The sequence below is a fragment of the Orcinus orca genome, chromosome 7 (assembly GCF_937001465.1).
Source record: "Orcinus orca chromosome 7, mOrcOrc1.1, whole genome shotgun sequence".
Lineage (NCBI taxonomy): Eukaryota > Metazoa > Chordata > Mammalia > Artiodactyla > Delphinidae > Orcinus > Orcinus orca.
Genome location: NC_064565.1, coordinates 62,743,689 through 62,767,921, shown reverse-complemented (window position 1 = coordinate 62,767,921; position 24,233 = coordinate 62,743,689). Strand labels below are relative to the sequence as shown.

The 24,233-nt window shown below is 36.4% G+C and overlaps 1 protein-coding gene across 2 annotated transcripts in view; it reads left to right on the top strand.

The window, feature by feature from the left end:
• CHN1 (chimerin 1) overlaps positions 1–24,233 on the top strand; it is a 176,452-nt gene that overhangs the window by 42,457 nt on the left and 109,762 nt on the right. Inside the window, exons 2-4 of one of the 2 annotated variants that reach the window (XM_004267333.3) lie at positions 2,708–2,746; positions 8,282–8,337; positions 23,936–23,967. In XM_004267333.3, the coding sequence (XP_004267381.1) occupies positions 2,708–2,746; positions 8,282–8,337; positions 23,936–23,967 (127 nt within the window). The remainder of the gene's footprint in view (positions 1–2,707; positions 2,747–8,281; positions 8,338–23,935; positions 23,968–24,233) is intronic. The other variant, XM_049712783.1, reaches the window with a different exon arrangement.

The following is a 24,233-nucleotide window of genomic DNA, read 5'->3' as shown; positions in this document are numbered from 1 at the left end:
TAAGACAGGGTCCGGGAGAAGTACAAAACGCAGAGCTTCTCTTATCCTCTGTGGAGTCAGGACGTATACTCTTCCGGCATTGATGCGTGGTGATACACATGGAATACTTCCAACCAAGGAAGCTCTCCCAGTCCTGAGTTCAGAGTTTTTAATGAGGGCTTTATGATTGATGGCCCACATGGTTGATCTCATTCTCCAGCTTGACTGACACTGTGACCCAAAACCCCACCCTAAGTCACATTGGTACTCTCTGGCTAGCCCAAGGCTCCCAGACAAAGAAAATAACCCCCTAGGAGCTGGAGGCAAAAGTCAGACCTCTTCTGGGGCGCAAGATTAAATTCTTTTCTACACTGGGTCTCAGCCTTGTTGAGTGCCCTTCCTCTTCTTGGCCGCATGTGCCATCTTCCGCGTGGTGGGTCGCGAGGTGCCTGGTCCCTGCAGCTTATGCTGTTTGGACACTGGCAAGGAGGCTGAGACACACATGTGAATATGGGTGAGTGCCAGGAGAGTGAACGTCTACTCTCCTGTTAAACCTGGAACTGTCCTGGGATTGAATGGCAATATAACAGCATCCATATGGCATCAATGAAATCATTAAATGACTTGAATGCTTAGAGGCAAATTTTTCCTCGTATTAAAAATATATAATTCAATTAACTTATTAAGATAAACATCAGTATAATTAACCCTCCAAACATACACACACCCCACCCTCACGCAAAGTAAATATGTATATATCTATATGTCACTGTGCTGAGGTCATATTTCATCCTAATGTTATATCATTCCTATGCGAGTTTACCTGAGTTGGTAGTTTTCCTAAATAATTGCTCATTCATATACCGACAGTCCTCATTATTCTTGATTCTGTTTGTGTTTGCAGATTTGCTTACTTGCTAGCATTTATTTGTAACCCTTTTAAAATAAATACCTGTGACACTTTCATAGTCATTCGCTAACATTTATAGAGTGGCAAATTGAGTTGCATGACCTGAATATTCCGGGCTGGGGTTGAGCAAGGCCACTCTGCCTTCTTTGTTTTAGCTCTTATACTGTTAACAAGTGTTCTTTTCATAGCCTATTTAGTGCCACATTTTTTGCATTTTTGTGACTTTTTATTGGTGATTTTACTTTTTAAAATGGCCCCTAAGCATAGTGTCAAAATCCTGTCTGGTGCTTCTAAGTGCAAGATGACAGTAATGTTATCTTGAAGACAGTAATGTTATCTTGCAGAGAAAATACATGTGTCAGGTAAGTTTCACTGAGGCATGAGTTATAGTACAGTTGGCTGTGAGTTCAATGTTTATGAATCAACAATATATACTAAATAAGGTGTGTTTAAACAAAAATACACAGAAAACAAAGTTATGTATTGATTGGTTGATGAAAATGTTGTGACCAGAGGCTCACAGGAACCTAACTTGTGTTTCCCCAGGTGCAGTGGTTCAGTATTGGTTAATTCAGTGTTTATGGTGATGTTGTAGAATATAACTACTGTGAATAATGAGAGTCAGCTGTATTTGCTGCATTACTTCATTCATTTATTCATGTAATCTTTTATTCATTCTTTGAGAAAACATATATGAAAACTTCTCCTGGGTGCCAAGCAATTTCTACATGACATAGAATTTCCCTTTTATGTTCTTTTGCCCATCATCAGTAGTCTTACTGTAGCCCTCTGACTCAAAGTATTTGTGTGGTTTATGATAACACATCATAAATGAAGTGTGAGATTGCATTTTAAAGGTTGGGGGTTGGGGGCTGAATGTTTCGAGTCTGTGACCATTTTAATGTGAGCTACCTATACAAGAAATCACCCTCCTCAATAAACTTCCCAGTTTTCTTGCCTCCTTGGAGACCACGATTTTTAGGATCAGATTCCTCAGTGGGTTTCTGTTGGATGCCAGCAGAGCCAGGTGATGTGTCTGGCCACACCTCCCTACACCAAAATGCTGTGTCTGCTGGTTTGGCTACATGGCCTTGCAGGCAGGGCTTTGTGCTGGCAAGATTATTCCTCAGCTGTGCTTCACAGATGAGAAGCCAGACCACGCTGTCCCCTCTCCTTTCTCCACTTCCCCCGTCTCCCTCGTGTGCTTGTATTTCCATCTCTCTCCACTGCCTCTTCACACTGTCTCCTAACTCACATTCAAGCAGAGTGAGGGGAAATGGACCTGGAGAGCACATGTTCACCTCATGTTCTTTGTGGCTCTCTAGATACACTGTCCTACATTGAAGTGCTGCTCATTTCCTGGTTTTGATTGTCCAGGATGTATGAGGACTAAGGTCTGTACCTTGCTGTTCTTCTCTCTTGATGTTAGTAAAAGTTTCACTGGACTCCCCCAAATGTGATGGAGGGAAATATAGAAAAGTTCCAATGATTTCAGGGATCTTTCAGTGGAATGATCATAGAATTAAGCCCAAAGACCTTGTTGATATTACCTCAGTGACAGCAGTAAAAATTAAGCGTGACGTTTTTATGTGATAAGCAGTTGAATAAATACAGTAACTTTCTTTGAACATCTTTGTGAAATTGTCCTCCAAGGAAGGGAGGAGCAAGATTAAAAAACCTTTGAATGCCCTTTAGTGCCTAGTACGATGCCTAGAACAAGTAGACCTCAACAAATATGTACTAAATGAATTAATGATTAAAATATCTCATTTAAAATATAACTATTCAATAATGTTAATTTGATGTTTATTCTTTCAGATACAGATGAATATAGACCTCCTGTTTGGAAATCTTACTGTAAGTATACAAATAAATTGGGTGGGTTATAGTGCTTTATAAGTAATATAAAAATATCAGGAACATTAGATATGAAGAGTCATTCCATTTTGTGTCCATTATTGAAAAATTAATTCACAACAGAATTTGTGAATAGCACAGAAAAAGAAACTGGGGAAATAGGAGCATTTCCACAAAGTCTGTCATGGTTTGCATGTCAGGAATGCATCTCATCCCTCTGAACTCTCATGGAATTCCGTGTTATGGAACTTGAGACCACTTGTTGACAGTGGCCGATAAAACTAATGCAAGGAGAAGCTAACTAAGAATTCAAGGAATCTAATATTCTTAGATCCTGTTTTTTATATTAAAAAAGGAATAAATAAATAATGATAAGTCAGGAGCCTATCTTACTAGAAAGAATGAGTAAAAAGTGGTCTTCTTTTTTAGGAATTGCCTTCCAAAATATAAAAGAGAGACACTGAATCTATATTGTTCTTTAAACTTGGCATTAGAATACAGATTTTTTTCTGAAGAGTCTAGGTTCTTAGTCCTTTATTTCCCCTTCCTTGTTGCCTAGAGAATATTATTGCATCAAGTAAAAGCTACTTCAGAATTTTAAAAAATGGAAATAGGGTTAATATAATCAGAGTTGTTTTTTAAAAATCCATGAATGCACTGTTGCAGAAACCAGTACTGTAAACTTTTGTTTGTTGTCTGTAGAGTCAAATAAGCAACCTAAAAAACCTGTACTTTAAATACAGATTATTAGCATCTTTGTAAATGTTGAGTTATTCTGAATTTTGATATTTGTAAGTTGCTGAAATCTGCTGACTGAAAGAGCAGCAATTCAGATTCTTACTTGGTTTTATGTTCCCAGAGCAACAGAGAGTTTATTGTAATAGGTTGCCACTGGGGGCTAATTATAGTAAGCAAAATATGAACAGTCTCTAAAAATATTGCCATAGATGCGTTTTCCCCCACCCCTGCTGCTTCTGTTTTGATTCTGGGGAGTATAGTTCAAAGAATGTATAAAAATGACTGATGATCTTTACCTCTCAAAGATTTTGTCTCATAACCTCATTGGCGGGAAGCCTGTTTAAAATTCTTCTCTGCATTTTCTGGTTTTCAGTTTACCTTTATTCTCTTTGCTCTGATTTGTGCCTTGCACATTTTAATGTAAGAGCATTTATAAAACCTCAGACTGTTATTGAATCATGGTGGTGATTTTTCCCCCGAAGAATATTGATTACTAAATGTGGTGTATGCAATTTGTATTTTCTGTATCTTCCTATGTCTTATAGTAGCTACCATTTGTCTTAAAAATGGCATATTTCTTTTTTTTTTTGGTGATAATACTGAGTTTTATAGTTTCTTTTAGTGACTTCAGTGCCTGAAGAACACTGCCACCCCCCATCATTTTAACAGTAGAAACAGGGAGGAAATTATTAGAATAGACTTTATTTTCTGACCATCAAAGGCAAAAACTTCCAGTTCAGTGAAATTTTATGATTAAACTGTGCTAAAGCCACGCAGAAAGGTCCGTATTTAAAACTGGTCATGTGAAATTTCCTTATGAAATCATGATGTTGTCTTCTAAGAATTTGTATATGTGCAAATTTTAACTAACGAGAAAACATGTAAAAGTTACATTGTCACATTGAAATAATTGTTGCGATGATCATTTAGATTGTTAAATGTGTTTGTCAAAATTCTGATCCTAGAAAAAATTGGGATTGAATTTTTTTTGAGGTTGGATTCTTTTTTCTTTTTGTTTGTTTGTTTTGCCTTTACCACTCAGTCAGTTTTATAGTTTTATGTCTAGCTAGCGGTAAATAATCTCCAGTAAGGTATTTATTAATAAAATTCATCTTCATTAATGAAGTTCATCTGTCCCAGAGTCTGTACGTTTTAATAGGAAAAAATTTTTAAACTGACAAACCTGTGACACCTGTATTTCATCAATAGTGACTGAAATTTTAAGTTACTGGAGTAGTAGGCCCTGCCCAGTACCCTCTATAATTGAGCCATGACATTTTGTTTAATTCCTATATATGCCTTGATCAGAGTTGATAGTTAACAAATTCTGTTTGATCGTCTTTGGGACTGACAAACCATAATGCATTCGTCATCTTCTCTGTATTGTGACTTAAATTTTTGTAATTAAAATACTCCTCAAAATGGTGATAAAATCTAAATGGATTGAGATTTTAAAAAAATCAGGTATGTCAGTCCACATAAGGAGATACAAGCAGAATGAAAGCTATTCAGAATGTTCTGATTGTTCACTTCTATTCTGTACTACATCTGTAAAACTGAAGGGGACAGTTACATTTTCATGTCAAAAGTTGCAGCATGTTAAGGATTTTTTTTTTTTCTGTCTTTAGCTTGTTGGGGTCTGAACAGCTTTTCACAGTGTGATTCTATGAGAAACTTATTTTCACTGTGATTCTATAAGAAACTTATTTTACCCATGCCTCTCTTGTGCTTTCTGATTTTGGTTTAGTTGAGCTTGTGAAAACATAATTCTAAAACCTTACAAGTTGAAACCAATAATTAAATAGAATTAGCAAGATTCTAAGTTGAGAACTCTTTTAAGACAAGTACAGTTTTGTTGCTTTTCAATATGTATTGCTTGAATTAAACCAGGGGCCAAACATGTAATAAATGAGACAAGTGAGGCAGGTGGGGACTGTGAGAAAGCAGAGAGAGGATGCCCTGTACGTAGGGAGTAGCTCATAGTTAGCTCCCCTTTACTGTGGGTATCTAACACTCTGAGTCCAGTGCTGTCACATCTTCTAAGTTTTCAAGAGAAGCTGGAATTCTCTTTTGCTTTGGTTGTTAAATCTCTTAATTTTTAAATGTTAAAAACAAATTTGAATTTGGAAAACAGCAAACCAAACAACACATGTGAGCCAGTTTTGACCTCAAGATACCAACTTGTGATCTCTGAACTTGATTAACAATGGTATTGTCTCTAGATACTGAGAATTTCATTAATAAGTGCATAAACATTGACACTTCTAAGGTGATTGAAAAATGTTGAGTACTTTAATTATATGTCTTCTCATCTTGAAGTTAGCTATTAATTTTTGGTGAATCATTTAATGATTGTGCAATTTAAATTTTCAGCTGAGTTCTGGTTTAAATGACAAAAAAACTATAAATTGAGAAGGGCCTGAATTAATTACTCTTTATTACAATGTATGATTTTTTAATGATCCTTTTGATGGGTATTCCCTGAATTCATGTTATATTCAGTTATACAATATCCAAAGGCCCTCCCTTTATATATATTTTTATTAAAAGTGAGTCTTAAAGATAGACTAACCATTGGTAGCCAATAAGGAGGCATTTGTCTAAAAATTACTCCTCTCCATGAAATAGAACTATACTCGTTGAAACTCTGATTAAAACAAAGGGTGAAATTCTCACGTGATGATATTTCACTCTTTTTTTCATACTGGCTTATCTTAATATTTGCTTGCTGAATAGGTATATGCATTATTGGTGATAACCAGATACTACAGTATTTGTGCTTTGAATCAAAATCAACATTTTACTTTCTGTAGTAACTTTTAATGTCCTTCTTGACCACCATTCAGTTTTCGTAATTCAGTTTCTATAGGTGACCCTACTTTCCAAAGCATTTGCTTGACAAAGGGAAACAATTGATCTTTTGAGAATTGCTGGTCAAAACAGAAATGTGAACTGGATTTTCACATCTTAGAGTTATAGTTACCAACAGGGAGGAATGGACCTGAAGCATGGACCTTTTTGCATATCATGATTTGGTTCTCTTGGGAGGATGGAGATTTACAAATATCTCTGAGTGGTACACATGTGCTCTCCCTGTCAGGGCCAGACAAATTTAGTTTCAGTGCTTTCCTTCTTCCTTTCCCCATCTCAAAATTATTCCCTTCATATCATCTCTTTAATCCATACAAATATATTCACAGTAGTATTTTTGAAAAACTAACTCTCACAGTAAAATATGGGTATCTAAAACTATTTTAATATGTTACGTCTCGTAGGGATTTTTGCAACCAGGAGGATAAGGCAAAGGAATACATTTCTCTCAGTAGATTTCAAACATTATTAAATGAGAAGTGTTTTGTTTATTTTTTGATTCTTAAACAGTAAAGCTGTATCTTCTTAGCACCTTTTAAAGTATAGCATTACCTTGTTGTTATGTTTTGGTGATGAACTGTGGATGCATCCTGGTACCCAAATATCATTGTAAAGAATTTTATGTATTAGTATCAATCACCTACATATAATAATAGCTAGTCTTTATTGAGTGTTTACCATGTGCCGGGGACTATTTTAAGTCTTTCACATATAGTATTTAATCCTTTCAGTAATCTATGAAGTAGAAACTATTTTTATCCCCATTTTCAAATGATGAAAGCCGAGGCTCAGTATGCATTGTTAGAGGCAGAGCCCCAGTGTTCAGACCCCAGGTGGTCTGGTTCAGGAATTCAGATTTGCAACTGCAATACTCTGTTGCCTTTACATAGCAATACAGAACAGTGATGTGTGTCTGTGTATGTTCTCAGTATATTTAGTGTATGTATACACACATATACATATACATAGTCTAATTGTGTGTGTTTATATATGTCCCTATACTATATATGTATGAATACGATCAGAGGTTGAGTCTATATAATGACAGTTGAAATGTGAGCCATACATTGTCTGACAACCCCAGATGCTGGGTAGTTTGATGTTATATTGACCAAATGTCTATGTATTTAAATACAGTATTAAATTCAGTTATATGTGATTATATGTGTAGAAATAGAAAACAGATTTTCTCCAAGAGATAAACTCAGACCTACGTAAACATACCTTCTCTGATAACTACACGTTCTATTCATTTTTTCTTTATTTTAAGTCAAGAAGCCTGAAGTGAGTCTTAGAAGGACATGGTATTGGTATAATTTTCACCAATCCATTTTCAGATACCCTAAAAATTATCCTCTGGCAAGCTATTTAAGTGTCTGAATTCTCTCTTTTGCTGCATTTACCCTAGTTGAATAAGTGGTGGTAACTTTGGCTCAGAAATTTTGTTTCTAGGGGAGATGATCTTTGAAGATAGATGTTCACAATATAAATAGGGGAGAAAAACAGTGTATGTGTTACATCTAGCCTATAAACCCTAATTTTAGTTTCAAGTTTGACACTTAATAATGTACTTTTAAAATATACAACTGGTATTTGTTTATAGCAGAGCCATGCTTTATGTAATATATCCACAAGAATTGGGGAAACTAAATGACCAGATTATGGAGAACAGAGCCAAATATCCAGTACTGATTTGTTATAACACTTCTGTGGATTATGATTTTCTTATTTGTGTTTGCTCCTGGGCTTTCACTAAATTTAGTTTGGTTTACTTTCTTTGCTTCATAGCAAAATTTAATTTAATAACAAATAGGACTGTACCACAGTTTTCTTATGAACATAAAAAAGCAGGCAGGTTTTGATTCCTAATATATTCAGATGCTCTACATAAGGGAAACTGACATGTTTTATTTTCTAACTTCCCAGTATATCAACTGCAACAAGAAGCCCCTCATCCTCGGAGAATTACCTGTACTAATGAGGTGGGTGTAATGAAACCATTACAACGAAATGTCTCTCAATCATTTGTTTCCCAAACTTCGACCTTCCTCAGTGACATGGTTATTTGTGGGATTAGCTTTTGATGCTACTTAGCATCATAAAATTGTAACTTGAATGCATTTTTCTTAACATTCTTCTCACTTTGAAATAACTACCACTTTTTAATGGACTGTTTGGAACACAGGATAGAATAAGACAGTATAGTTTTAAGTGACGTTAGTATTCTTTTCAGTGAATTTTTACATTCTTCCATTTTTTAGTGTTTTATTCTTTACTTTCTAAAACAGAGTTTGAAGGCATCATTGTAGCATTATTGAAGTAATTTTTCCATTAAAAAAAGATCTAAATCATGATTTTAAAAAGCAAAAGTCAAAAGCAAAATCATGGACAGTTCACCAAAAGAGATATGACATATATGACATGACAGTATATGAAAAGATGTTCAACTTCATTAATAATAGAAATGCAGATTAAAATACACAGTGAAAATTTTCACTTTTCAGATTGGCAAAAGTTCAAAAACATAGAATATACCCCTTAGCTGGTAAACCTGTGAGGAAATAGGCACGCATATATTGCTGATGGGAATGTGAAATGCTACAACTTTATGAGAGTTTTGTAGTATCTAACATCTGCATTTACCCTTTGACCTACCAGTCCAAATTCTAGAGATTTACTCTGATGAATTGCCTGTACAAATATGGAATAGCATGCGCTCAAAGTTCTTCATTGTAGGATTATTTGTAATAGCAGAATATTGGAAAAAATCTAAATGCTCATAGGCGACTGATTGAATAAATTATAATACTAAAAAGAAAAAGGAAGATTTCTACGAGCTGATATGGAATGATTTCCATATGCAAAATGTATATATAGTAATTATGGTCCCTTTTTAGTAATAAAGAAGGGAAAATAAGAGAAAAAGCTTATTTTTGCAAAAGAGAAACACAGGAGAGTTAACCCAGATACGAGTGAAATAGTTTTCCATAAGGAGTGGGTGAGGATCAATGCAGAGGGGATAAGGATGGAAGTGAGATTCCTCTGAGGGTGTGTTTTTATATAGTTTTGACTTTTGAACTATGCAAGTGTTTCACATATTCAAATAACCAAATTAAATAAAAATGATTTTAAAAATCCTAAAATTGAATACAAATAGAAACAAATGAACCTAACAAATTCATAACATAATCACTCAAAATTAATTTAAGTAGTTTTTAAACATATTATTTTGGCTATATAAATATAGAGGGAAATATTCTAAGATCCATAACCTACAAAAAGATCTTTTAACTATAGTTATTAGATTTGTTGTTGCTAGTGGTACTTGTTTAGAAATTCTGCAGTTATTTTGTTATAGGATAGAGCAAATAAGTAATTATATTGGATTTTAGGGAACCAAGGTTTTTAGGAGATATTAATATGGAATAGGGGAAATTGAGAGGCACACTGTGGTATTGAATTTGAATTGGAGGTATTAATAAATACCTATGACATCATGGATTTTTAAAAATGTATTTTCCATCTCAGTTTATGGAAAGGGCTTAGAAGCAGTGATGCCCCAGTAAGAACGAATAAACCCAGTGTCCAAATTTTAGTTTCCAAATACTGTTTGCTACTAAAAGGAGCCAGTGCTCCTTAGAGAAATTCCTGATTGTAGAATATGGGGCAGAGAGGTCCAGGAACATCTTATGTCAGAAAGCAAGAAGGGCTCAAAAATGGATGAGGATGTGTCAAAAACACATAGGAGCCCACCTGAAGAGTTCCTAAAAGCAAAATTTGGGACCATTTGACATCAAAAAGAATAATGATAGTAATGAATTACAACACATTGAATGAAAAAAGAATGTGTAAGTCTATAATGATACTTACAAAAAAAACCTATCCCAATACAAAGAGGGAAAAGAAAGGGGAGAAAGTTGTTCTTTCCAGCACTAGTGCCTAAAAATGTAGAAAGAATGATAATGATTTGCACTGATAATTGAGTCAGGCAAGGATCACCACTAGACGTTAAAACATTGAATAAAAGATTGTAGGTAAACAGAATAATCACATGGTCTTGATTATTTATGAACTGCAAAGAGAAAAATATTTTCATCTTTATAGTGGAGAAGTCTAACAGTCACACCTTTAGTCAGGTGATCAAATTTAGCATTACCTGCAATGGGACAGACTGACACGTGTCTCCTAAATGATGCAATGAAACATACACAACATCATTTATGTAGTATTTCTGCCTAAAATGTTTAACTTAAATCTGTTTATGAAGTATAAGTCAGACCAATCCAGAATGTGTACATTCTGTAAGACAACTGTTCTGGGCTTTTAAATAATTTCATTTTCATAAAAGAAATAACAGTTGTGGGACCATTCTAAAGTAAATGAGACTAAAGAGGCATGCCAACCAAATGCAATGCATGCACCTCGATAGAGTCCTGGTTTTATACATATATATATGTTTTCTTTTTTAAAGCTACGCATTCTGGGTACAGTTGGAGAAATTTGAATGTGGACTATATATTAGGTAATATAAAGTTGTGGTAACTTTCTTATGATATACTGTTGAAAAGAATTGCGTCTTCATTGTTTAAAAAAATGTTGAAATGGATTTTGTTATTGTGACATCTGGTTTAAAAAAACATTAAATAACTGAAAGCACATAGTTAGTCACAAAGGAATGAATTTACAAAATTAGGCAGGGATTTCATGAGATTACCTTTTATTTATTTATTTTTGGCTGCATTGGGTCTTCGTTGCTGCGTATAGGCTTTCTCTAGTTGCAGTGAGCGAGAGGCTACTCTTCATTGCGGTGTGCAGACTTCTCATTTTGGTGGCTTCTCTTGTTGTGAAGCACGGGCTCTAGGCACGCAGGCTTCAGTAGTTTCAGCACGAGGACTCAGTAGTTGTGGCATGCGGGCTCAGTAGTTGTGGCGCATGGGCTTAGTTGCTCCGAGGCATGTGGGATCATCCCGGACCAGTGCTCAAACCCATGTCCCCTGCATTGGCAGGCAGATTCTTAACCACTGCGCCACCAGGGAAGTCCCGAGATTACCTTTTTTTTTTTTTTCCCCTCCTGCACCTACCTCCTTAACCACTCCTTCTCAATCCTGGAAGGGCATCAGAATCACCTCTAGATCCTTTAAAAACATACATATGTTCAGGCCCCTTCTCAGACCTTTTGAAGTATGATCTTTGGTAACGGAGCTCAGAAATCTGTATGTATAGGAAGCCCACAAATGATTCTGACCTACAGAGATGTTAAGTCAGCACACTTTTCTTTAAAATCTTTGAAAAAAGAGGATACTTCATGCATGCCCTGGTATGGAGTAATCTCCTGGAGGGAGACCTGGAGTACTCAGCCCTCCCACAGGTGAGTCATCACCAGCTAGGTACTGAGGCAGCACAGAGACCAGACTCCATTTGGCCCTTTACTCATCTTTGAAGATTCTGCTGTGTTGCCCACTGCTGCTGAGACTGGTATATGTTTAGCACTGCAAGTCTTTAGTTATGATATTGCAAAAATAACATCTTGAAGATGTTTTGACAAATAAATTTGACTTTTGAGTTATTCCTGAGAGAGTTAAAAAGAAAGTTCCAAGGAGTTTCTGAGGAGAGATTGTTCAACTAAGCTTCTACATTGCTGATTTTGCTTTAGGTAGTTACTTGTGCTACTACTTTATCTGCTTATTAGCAAATTGAAGTTTTTCTTCTTCATTTATCCTTGTCTGCTAGAAATGCTTGTCATTTTCCACCCGTACAGGTTCTGATGACTTCACTTTACTCATCCTCTCAAATATTCATCTTTGAACTAAGATGAGCTCTTTATTCATGGGCATAAAGAGAGACGATTAGTAGAAATGGACTCGTGTTTTTCCGTTACATTTCTTTTTTGTTTGTTTGTTTGTTTGTTTTTGTGGTACGTGGGCCTCTCACTGTTGTGGCCTCTCCCGTTGCGGAGCACAGGCTCCGGACGTGCAGGCTCAGCGGCCATGGCTCACGGGCCCAGCCGCTCCGCGGCATGTGGGATCCTCCCAGACTGGGACACGAACTCGTGTCCCCTGCATCGGCAGGCGGACTCTCAACCACTGTGCCACCAGAGAAGCCCTCCATTACATTTCTTAATCATGTCTTAGTTCACTATGATGATCCACCATTTTCTCTGTTTCAGAGAACTGTCAAAATTGTCAACTATCATGTATTGAGGGCTATGATTTGTATAGGACAAGTTTAGAAGCTTGAATACCAATAGTTTGTCAAAGGTCCTGTTTCAGTAGAATCATAGGATGTTTTAAGAGACCATCCAGTCCAACATCTATACCATATCTCTGAGATAGCTTTGTGCCTTCCAGGGGAATTAATGACTTCGTTGTAGCCATTCTGTCTTCAAAGAGCTCTAGCTGAAAGAAGGTTTGTTCTTCAGCTGTATTAAATGCTCTCTCTCTGAACCTTCTAGTTTCAATTCTAGTTTTGTCCTTGGACTTTTGCAGAATCAGTCAAATCCTTCCCCACATAACAACCTTAGGAAACTTAAACTTCAACCTTCAGAAACTTGACGCTGCACCTAAATTTCTCTTCTCAAGCTACAAAATGAGTTACTCATAAGCATTGTTTTCCAGAATAGACATACCAATCACAACCAAATACGTTATTGAGAGAGTTGGCAAAGACCTGAATCATAATCACTTGTCTGAAACTGGGTCTTTTCCTGTTTCCTTTCCCCTCTTCTAGTGCCAGTTCATTTAATTCTGTTCTGTTCCTGGCCTCTTAGATAAACTTAACTTTACATTTTATTTTATTTGCTAAGAATACTGGTGAAAGACAGCAGAATCTTCTAAGAGAGTTATTTAAAATAACTAGAAATTAATATTTCTGAAGGACGCTTTAAGGTCCAAAAGCCACCTTTAGTAAATGAGTGCACAAAGGCATCCTGCCAAGCATTTGGGGAGATCCATAACTGTTGCAGTGCTTTAAAGCAATTCTGTGATTAGTATTACAGAAAGATAATCTATCATGAAACTACACCATTAAAATAATCTCTGCCTTATCTTGTTTCTGTATTAAAAGTTATCTGTGATCACTTCAAGATGCTCTTAAATCAAAGATCTTTCTGAATCTAAAGGCTTTTGTAGGCAGTCTCGTCTCAGTAATTATAAAGTGTTTCATATTACTAATTTTATTTTTAATTTTTTTTTTATTTTAAACATTTTATCAAGAAGGCACTTTGTTTTTAAATACAGCAGGTCCTTATTAGTCATCAGTTTTATACACATCAGTGTATACATGTTAATCCCAATCTCCCAATTCATCCCACCCCCACCCCCCTGCCGCTTTCCCCCCTTGGTGTCCATACGTTTGTTCTCTACATCTGTGTCTCAATTTCTGCCCTGCCAACCGGTTCATCTGTACCATTTTTCTAGGTTCCGCATATATGCGTTAATATACGATATTTGTTTTTCTCTTTCTGACTTACTTCACTCTGTATGACAGTCTCTAGATCTATCCATGTCTCAACAAATGACCCAATTTCGTTCCTTTTTATGGCTGAGTAATATTCCATTGTATATATGTACCACATCTTCTTTATCCATTCATCTGTCGATGGGCATTTAGGTTGCTTCCATGTCCTGGCTGTTGTAAATAGTGCTGCAATGACCATTGGGGTGCATGTGTCTTTTTGAATTATGGTTTTCTCTGGGTATATGCCCAGTAGTGGGATTGCTGGGTCATATGGTAATTCTATTTTTAGTTTTTTTAAGGAAACTCCATACTGTTCTCCATAGTGGCTGTATCAAATTACATTCCCACCAACAGTGCAAGAGGGTTCCCTTTTCTCCATACCCTCTCTAGCATTTGTTGTTTGTAGATTTTCTGATGATGCCCATTCTAACTGGTGTGAGGTGATACCTTATTGTAGTTTTGATTTGCATTTCTCTAATAATTAGTGATGTTGAGCAGCTTTTCATATGCTTCTTGGCCATCTGTATGTCTTTGGAGAAATGTCTATTTAAGTCTTCTGCCCATTTTTGGATTGAGTTGTTTGTTTTTTTTAATATTGAGCTACATAAGCTGTTTATGTATTTTGGAGATTAATCTTCTGTCCATTGATTCCTTTGCAAATATTTTCTCCCATTCTGAAGGTTGTCGTTTCGTCTTGTTTATGGTTTCCTTTGCTGTGCAAAAGCTTTGAAGTTTCATTAGGTCCCATTTGTTTATTTTTGTTTTTATTTCCATTACTCTAGGAGGTGGATCAAAACAGATCTTGCTGTGATTTATGTCAAAGAGTGTTCTTCCTATGGTTTCCTCTAAGAGTTTTATAGTATCTGGTCTTACATTTAGGTCTTGATCCATTTTGAGTTTATTTTAGTGTATGTTGTTAGGGAGTGTTCTAATTTCATTCTTTTACATGTAGTTGTCCAGTTTTCCAAGCACCGCTTATTGAAGAGGCTGTCTTTTCTCCATTGTATATCCTTGCCTCCTTTGTCATAGATTAGGTGACCATAGGTGTGTGGGTTTACCTCTGAGCTTTCTATCTTGTTCCATTGATGTATGTTTCTGTTTTTGTGCCAGTACCATATTATCTTGATTACTGTAGCTTTGTAGTATAGTCTGAAGTCAGGGAGTCTGATTCCTCCAGCCCTGTCTTTTTTCCCTCAAGACTGCTTTGGCTATTCGGGGTCTTTAGTGTCTCCGTACAAATTTTAAGATTTTTTGTTCTAGTTCTGTAAAAAATGCCATTGGTAATTTGATAGGGATTGCATTGAATCTGTAGATTGTTTTGCATAGTGTAGTCAGTTTCACAATATTGATTCTTCCAATCCAAGAACATGGTATATCTCTCCATCTGTTGGTATCATCTTTGATTTCTTTCATCAGTGTCTTAATAGTTTTCTGCATACAGATCTTTTGTCTTCCTAGGTAGGTTTATTTCTAGGTATTTTATTCTTTTTGTTGCAATGGTAAATGGGAGTGTTTCCTTAATTTCTCTTTCAGATTTTTCATCATTAGTGTATAGGAATGCAAGAGATTTCTGTGCATTAATTTTGTATCCTGCAACTTTACCAAATTCATTGATTAGCTCTAGGAGTTTTCTGGTGGCATCTTTAAGATTCTCTAGGTATAGTGTCATGTCATCTTCAAACAGTGACAGTTTTACTTTTTCTTTTCCAATTTTTATTCCTTTTATTTCTTTTTCTTCTCTGACTGCCGTGGCTATGACTTCCAAAACTATGTTGAATAATAGTGGTGAGAGTGTCCACATTAGTGGACAGAGTTTTTCACCATTGAGAATGATGTTTGCTGTGGGTTCGCCGTATATGGCCTTTATTATGTTGAGGTAGGTTCCCTCTGTGCCCACTTTCTGGAGAGTTTTTATCATAAATGGGTGTTGAATTTTGTCAAAAGCTTTTTCTGCATCTATTGAGATGATCATATGGTTTTTATCCTTCAATTTGTTAATATGGTGTATCATGTTGATTGATTTGCGTATATTGAAGAATCCTTGCTTCCCTGGGATAAATCCCACTTGATCATGGTGTATGATCCTTTTAATGTGTTGTTGGATTCTGTTTGCTAGTATTTTGTTGAGGATTTTTGCATCTATATTACTGAGTGATATTGGTCTGTAATTTTCTTTTTTGGTAGTGTCTTTGTCTGGTTTTGGTATCAGGGTGATGGTGGCCTCCTAGAATGAGTTTGTGAGTGTTCCTTCTTCTGCAATTTTTTGGAAGAGTTTGAGAAGGATGGGTGTTAGCTCTTCTCTAAATGTTTGATAGAATTCATCTGTGAAGCCATCTGGTCCTGGACTTTTGTTTGTTGGAAGATTTTTAATCACAGTTTCAATTTCATTACTCGTGATTGGTCTGTTCATATTTTCTATTTCTTCCTGGTTCAGTCTTGGAAGCTTATGCCTTTCTAAGAATTTGTCCATTTCTTCCAGGTTGTCCATTTTATTGGCACAGAGTTGCTTGTAGTAGTCTCTTAAGATGCTTTATATTTCTGCGGTGTCTGTTGTAACTTCTCCTTTTTCATTGCTAATTTTATTGATTTGAGTCCTCTCCCTCTTTTTCTTGATGAGTCTGGCAAATGTTTTCTCAATTTTGTTTATCTTCTCAAAGAACCAGCTTTTAGTTTTATTGGTTTTTGCTATTGTTTTCTTTGTTTCTGTTTCATTTATTTCTGCTCTGATCTTTATGATTTCTTTCCTTCTGCTAACTTTGGGTTTTGTTTGTTTTTCTTTCTCTAGTTCCTTTAGGTGTAAGGTTAGATTGTTTATTTGAGATTTTTCTTCTTTCTTGAGGTAGGCTTGTATAGCTATAAACTTCCCTCTTAGAACTGCTGTTTTTTTTTTTTTTTACATCTTTATTGGAGTATAATTGTTTTACAATGGTGTGTTAGTTTCTGCTTTATAACAAAGTGAATCAGTTATACATATACATATGTTCCCATATCTCTTCCGTCTTGCGTCTCCCTCCCTCCCACCTTCCCTATCCCACCCTCCCTATCCCACCCTCCCTATCCCACCCTAGAACTGCTTTTGCTGCATCCCGTAGGTTTAGGATCCTCATGTTTTCATTGTCATTTGTCTCTAGGTATTTTTTGATTTCCTCATTGGTTTCTTCAGTGATCTCTTGATTATTTAGTAACGTATTGTTTAGCCTCCATGTGTTTGTGTTTTTTACATTTTTTTCCCTTTAATTCATTTTAATCTCATAGCGTTGTGGTCAGAAAGGATGCTTGATGTGATTGCAATTTTCTTAAATTTACTGAGGCTTGATTTGTGACCCAGGATATGACATATCCTGGAGAATGTTCCATGCGCACTTGAGAAGAAAGTGTAATCTGCTGTTTTTGGATGTAATGTCCTATAAATATCAATTAAATCTATCTGGTCTACTGTGTCGTTTAAAGCTTCTGTTTCCTTATTTATTTGCATTTTGGGTGATCTGTCCATTGGTGTAAGTGAGGTGTTAAAGTCCCCCACTATTATTGTTACTGTTGATTTCCTCTTTTATAGGTGTTAGCAGTTGCCTTATGTATTGAGGTGCTCCTATGTTGGGTGCATATATATTTATAATTGTTATATCTTCTTCTTGGATTGATCCCTTGATCATTATGCAGTGTCCTTCCTTGTCTCTTGTAACAGCCTTTATTTTTATTATTATTTTTTTGCAGTATGCGGGCCTCTCACTGTTGTGGCCTCTCCCGTTGCGGAGCACAGGCTCCGGACACGCAGGCTCAGCGGTCAGGGCTCACGAGCCCAGCCACTCCGTGGCATGTGGGATCTTCCCGGACCAGGGCACGAACCTGTGTCCCCTGCATCGGCAGGCGGACTCTCAACCACTGCGCCACCAGGGAAGCCCTTACAGTCTTTATTTTAAAGTTTATTTTATCTGATATGAGTATTGCTACTCCAGCTTTCTTTTGATTTCCATTTGCATGGAATATCTTTTTCCATCCCCTCACTTTCAGTCTGTATGTGTCCCTAGGTCTGAAGTGGGTCTCTTGTAGACAGCATATATATGGGTCTTGTTTTTGTATCCATTCAGCAAGCCTGTGTCTTTTGGTTGGAGCATTTAATCCATTCACGTTTAAGGTAATTATTGATATGTATGTTCCTTTGACCATTTTCTTAATTGTTTTGGGTTTGTTTTTGTAGGTCCTTTTCTTCTCTTGTGTTTCCCAGTTAGAGAAGTTCCTTTAGCATTTGTTGTAGAGCTGGTTTGGTGGTGCTGAATTCTCTTAGCTTTTGCTTGTCTGTAAAGCTGTTGATTTCTCCATCAAATCTAAATGAGATCCTTGCCAGGTAGAGTTATCTTGGTTGTAGGTTCTTCCCTCTCATCCCTTTAAGTATATCATTCCAGTCCCTTCTGGCTTGTAGAGTTTCTGCTGAGAAATCAGCTGTTAACCTTATGGGAGTTCCCTTGTATGTTATTTGTCATTTTTCCCTTGCTTTCAGTAATTTTTCTTTGTCTTTAATTTTTGCCAATTTGATTACTATGTGTCTCAGCGTGTTTCTCCTTGGGTTTATCCTGTATGGGACTCTCTGCGCTTCCTGGTCTTGGGTGGCTATTTCCTTTCCCATGTTAGGGAAGTTTTCGACTATAATCTCTTCAAATATTTTCTCGGGTCCTTTCTCTCTCTCTTCTTCTGGGACCCGTATAATGCGAATGTTGTTGCGTTTAATGTTGTCCCAGAGGTCTCTTAGGCTGTCTTCATTTCTTTTCATTCTTTTTTCTTTATTCTGTTCCACAGCAGTGAATTCCACCATTCTGTCTTCCAGGTCACTTATCAGTTCTTCTGCCTCAGTTATTCTGCTATTGATTCCTTCTAGTGTAGTTTTCATTTCAGTTATTGTAATGTTTATCTCTGTTTGTGTGTTCTTTAATTCTTCTAGGTCTTTGTTAAACATTTCTTGCATCTCCTTGATCTTTGCCTCCATTCTTTATCCGAGGTCCTGGATCATGTTCACTATCATTATTCTGATTTCTTTTTCTGGAAGGTTGCCTATCTCCACTTCATTTAGTTGTTTTTCTGGGGTTGTATCTTGTTCCTTCATCTGGTACATAGCCCTCTGCCTTTTCATCTTGTCTGTCTTTCTGTGAATGTGGTTTTTGTTCCACAGGCTGCAGGATTGTAGTTCTTCTTTCTTCTGCTGTCTGCCCTCTGGTGGACTAGGCTATCTAAGAGGCTTGTCACCTTTTATTTTTATTTAGGAATTTTTTGTTCTCCTCATTTCCCATTTTTTCTACCCATGATATGCTATCATAAAAGAAATGTTACCTACTAAATATAGAAAATTAGAGAAAGCAAAGCATATAATTCAACACAAGTACTAATGTCAAATCATCTTACTTAGTCATATTGACTTCAACCAGTTTTAGTCTGAAAAAAGTTCATTGACTGTTATTATGCACTTTAAAAACTTAGAAATAAGCGTATTAATGTTTATGCACAAAGCATAGTTTTATTATTGCATATAACATTTAAATTCCCAGTTTGATCTATTTGCAGGTAAACTCGTTTGTGATAATTCATAATCATTATTTGTATGATTTCAATTGAATCAATTTCAAATTGGTTGTAAGGTGGTTATATTACTGACTAATCCTTTATTTTGGTTATTAGTGTAATGCTGCACTGTCTGTGATTTTGAAAAGACTATTCCAAGTCAGTTCTTAAATAATGATATCTAAGACATCCAAATGCTGTAGTTGGGGAGGAGAAACTTCTCCACCCTCTTAAGTTTAGTGGCTGGGGCCTACAAATTAAACTTACAAAAGAGACATTAACAGGAGAAAAGATTTATTTCATGTGCATTTGGGTAAGGAGGGGCTCACAGCAGGTAAATAAAAGCCCCAAAGAGGCAGTTACACCCAGGGGCTTTTATGCCATTTTAATAAAGGGTGTTAAAGTGTGCACAAGAGACAAAGGAAAAGGGAGTCTAGGCTTCTGAGGGAGGTGGTAAATTGTGGGAAGGTGATTAGGAAATGTATAGTAAATAAGGGTTGTTTAGTAAGGGTTATTATGCAGATTCAAGTCATCTTGGGTGTCTCTCAAGTCCTTCTGTCTCCTCCTTCTGCTTTGGGAGAGGAGGACACCTTTACAAGGGGAAATTAAATCTATGCCCTACTTTTAGGCCGAAATGTGGAGGGCAGATTGCTCCTCCTGTGTTTGCTCTTTCTTAATTGCCTTCAGCTCAAAATAATCCTTATGCTAAAGAGGCATATCTTGGGGTGGCATATTCTGATCCCCTTCACTATCTAGATATGAGAAAAAAAGAATTATTTTAAATTTGAGTTTTATTTGACATTCCCGTTATAAAAATGCAGAAAAGATATAATTGGTGTGTGAATTTTATTTTGGACTTACTGCTTATTGTAACAGTACTGTATTAATCAACAGTGTTTACTTAATTTCTTTTAATTCAAGATTCTTTAGCGTAAAGGAATATAATTATTCAGCAATATAAGGCCAAAATCAATTATGTCATCAAGATGATTACTTAGGTGATCAATGGAAACATATTGTGGACTAATGCAGGAGTATCAAATAAATAATCAGTATTTGTCTTGGGTTGTAACACTATTACTGAACCAAACTTGGGTCCACTCACCCACATAGCAAAGCCAACTTATTGACACTGGGTTGTGGTAAAGAGAAGTACAACGTTTATTGCATGGCTAAGCAAATAGAACGGGCACCTCATGGTCGAAAGAACCGAACTCGCTCATGGCTTTCAGGGAAAGGATTTTAAAGGCAGCATTTTGGGTGAGTGCTGCAGGGTGCATGGCTTTCTTCTGATTGGCTGGTGGTGAGGTCATGGGGTGGTGTTTCAAGAATTTTAATCATCAACCCTCTGATTCCAGTCAGTCTAGGGTCTGCATGCTTGTGGTCAGCACATAGTCACCATCCTCCATCTGTGTATGGGTCTTAGTTCCTGCAGAACAACTCAAAAATATATGTCAGATTGTTGTGTATATCCTTTGAGGAGGAACTAGGACTCTATTGCTGAACTATGTTTGTTGACTGCTTTTCCTCTGCATTTCTTCACATCCCTAATTAGTAACTGTTTGACTCTGTTCCTTGGAACTCAGGAAAGGACCTGGGAGACTGAAGCCTTTTTCTACAAACAAGAAATGGGGGTTATGGAGAAGCTTTTGTACCTGGGAGGGCCCTGCTCAGTTTCAACACCATTGGGCTGCCACACCACTTGGGGCCACCACCAGCCCCTCAGCCTTCACTACTTGTCCAGGATTTTCATCAATGAGTAGAGTGTATTCAAGAACTTTCCTCTTTTTACCTCAGTCACATAGGCCTGATAAAGTATTTTACCTTCAACCACCTGCAAAGATCTCGTGATTTGATGGAAAGGCCATGATCTCGTCTTCTCAAAATGTTGGGGGCCCCCATTCTAATGTGTCTGAGACTCCACTGTTAGGTTGTATGGAAGTTAATCTTGATTTCTGTTTTTTTAAAGGTGACGTTCTTTATTAAAAAAATTTTTTTACAGACACTACTAAAGTCCCTTTTTTGCTATTCCCTTGGGCCCCTCAGTTCAGTTACCTCCCAGCTTCCTATAGGTACCATTTGAATTTGGTATATATTTTTCCAGATATCTCTCTATGCTATAAATATATATTATTGCATGTGCATGTGCTTTTCCTAAGTGGTGTCGTACTGCATTACTTATTTTATAGCTTATAACTATACTATTCAATAGTTTGTCTTGGTGACCTCTTCATGTTAGTTCCTGTAGTTCTACATCATTCCTTAAAACCATGCATGTTATTTATACTATAAAGCAGTTTAGTTATTCCCCTATTGGTATATATTTACTTCCATTTTTAAAATGACTGAACAGTGCTTCAGTGAACATTCTTATATATGTTTTCATGTGTACATGTGCGAGTGTTCCTGTACGGTAAATACTGAGGGTTTGCACATTTTTAGTTTGAATAGACACTGCAAAATTGTTCTTCTGGATAACATTTCACCATATAATACTGTAGAACCGTAAATTAATTATTTAAGACCTAAACATTGAATTTTTTTCTCAAAAGCAAAAGTTTGCTTTCAAACAAAAGTAGATGCATGACCCTATTCTAATAAGCTCTGGACCTAAAAATAGAATAGCCATCCTCTGTAGCTATAGGGACCAACTGGTATATTTTTAGTACACTTAGTTTTATGAGCAGAGAAATTATGCAATAAGACCAAATCAGGTGGAATTTACTTTGAGAATATAAATAACCTGACTACAACCTCAGCAGACAACAGAAGATTCCTGAAGGGTAAAGTATTATTTAAATATAACGTTCAGGAAGAGGTAAAATCGTCTCTCTCCTACAGAAATGAAGATGAACATGTGTTAAAACTGTATTTTCTCACCACAACAAGAGAGAAGCCCGTGAGCTGCAACGAAGACTCGACGCAGCCGCCCCCGCCATAAAAATGTATTTTCTCATGTGCTATGAGGGAACCAGGCAGATGTTAATAATCAGTTCAAAGGGAAAAGTCAAAATAGCGTATATTTATAGGAATTCAAGGAATGTTGAGATGAGTTGTAGTTAAAGACAAAACTTGTTTTTCCCCTGAGAAGGGGTAGGGAAGAAGTCAGTAAAACCACTACCACACAGGAAAAGTAAGAGTGTGTGTGTGTGTGTGTGTGTGTGTGTGTGTGTGTGTGTGTGTGTGTGTGTGTGTGTGTGTGTGTGTGTGTGTGTCAGTTACCTACGTCTTACAGAGTTCCAAAATAGCTCAAAGATCAAGACGAATAAATATCTCAAGTTTGCTGAAGCAGTACCAGACCTTGATGACCTGTGGATAGGTAACCTAGACTTGGTAGTCAGGCTCTGTGTAGAGGTGAAGGGAAGACAGTCACTGAAAGGATAGACTTTGAGTTTAGCTTTGGGAACTGCCATATTTAGCTAATTCAGATGAGTCAGTGTCAAATAGACAAAGGGTTTGGGCCCTTCTTGCTATTCCTGAATAAGAATCCCAGTTTTACCTTAGGCTCTACCAAGAAACCTTGAACAAGTTCTCTAACCTCCCTGATTCTCAGTTTTCTTCATCAATAAAATGAGAATGATAATACTATCTTAATGAGAATGCAGTAGAATAATTCATCTCATTGTGAGGATTAAGTGATCTCCAAATGTAATTATAGCACAAAGCACAAACTCAATAAATGTAGTCCATGGTGTCACCCAGGTACCTCCTCAGGAAAGCTTATTCCATTCCTGTCAGGACCCAGTTTAAATGTCGTCTCAGAGAGGTCTTTCCTGACCATCCAACTTAAATACCTCGTTAGTCCTCACTTTTCTGTTACTCATTCTTATTTTCATTACAGCACTTATTTGTGTTCGTTTGTTTTATTTCTTTAAACTTATTTATTGTCTGTCATCATTGGAAAGTCTCAAAAGAGTAATGACTTTTTGTCATATTACAGGTAGGACAATGCTTATCACTTATTTGCCACTAAATAAATGTTTCTTGAATGAACAGGGCAAATATTTTAAGTCTACCCTAGTAAAAATTCCTTAGAATCTATTCTCCTGGACCTTTCTTTAGGTACAATGAGCACACCAGCCATGAAAAGCTAGGGGAGATAAACTGTGGTGAGGGAAGAGCTGATGGGAGAACAGAAGGGCAAGATTATATGGAGATGTTACCAGAATGGAGAATATGGTGTAACAGGAAGGGAGAGGATGGGAGAGAAAGCCACAATCTGTTCTGACACAATCGTGGCATTAAGTTTTTGGATGTTTCATTTTACCTTTTGGATAAAGTGATGTAAGTATTTTTTCAGATTCATAAAATCCTAGAAATGAAAGATAATTTAGTCTGACTCTTTTTACACACACAGTGTTTTATAGATAAGAAAAAGGTCTGAGAGATGAAGTGACCAGTCCAAATGGCACAGTCAATCTGCTGATAGGACTGGGACCCCAGACTCTGATTTTTCTAATCTTATTCTAATTCTTTTTCTTAATATATGCTTTAGTTTGTCACATATTCAGAATGTTGAGTTATGTTCTGAACATTTCCATTTTCACAAATATCCTTTTTTCTCTTTCCCAATAGGTAGAAAATAGACCAAAGTATTACGGAAGAGAGTAAGTATGGATTATCAGAAAACATTTTGTAGATTGGAATGTATAAGAGAGACAGGTAAATGGATGCTTTTAGTAAAAAAATAAAAGCAAGAGGAAGGAGGTATTCAAGTTTGAATGAGTTAAATTATTTTTCTGATTGTAAATGTAATTGTTGTAGTTGGTGAAAATATAGAAAATAAAGATAAGTGTAGAGAAGAAAATAGCATGGGAAAATGTGTATGCGATAATGTTAAAGATGCAAGCCATATATGTAAATAAATAATGCT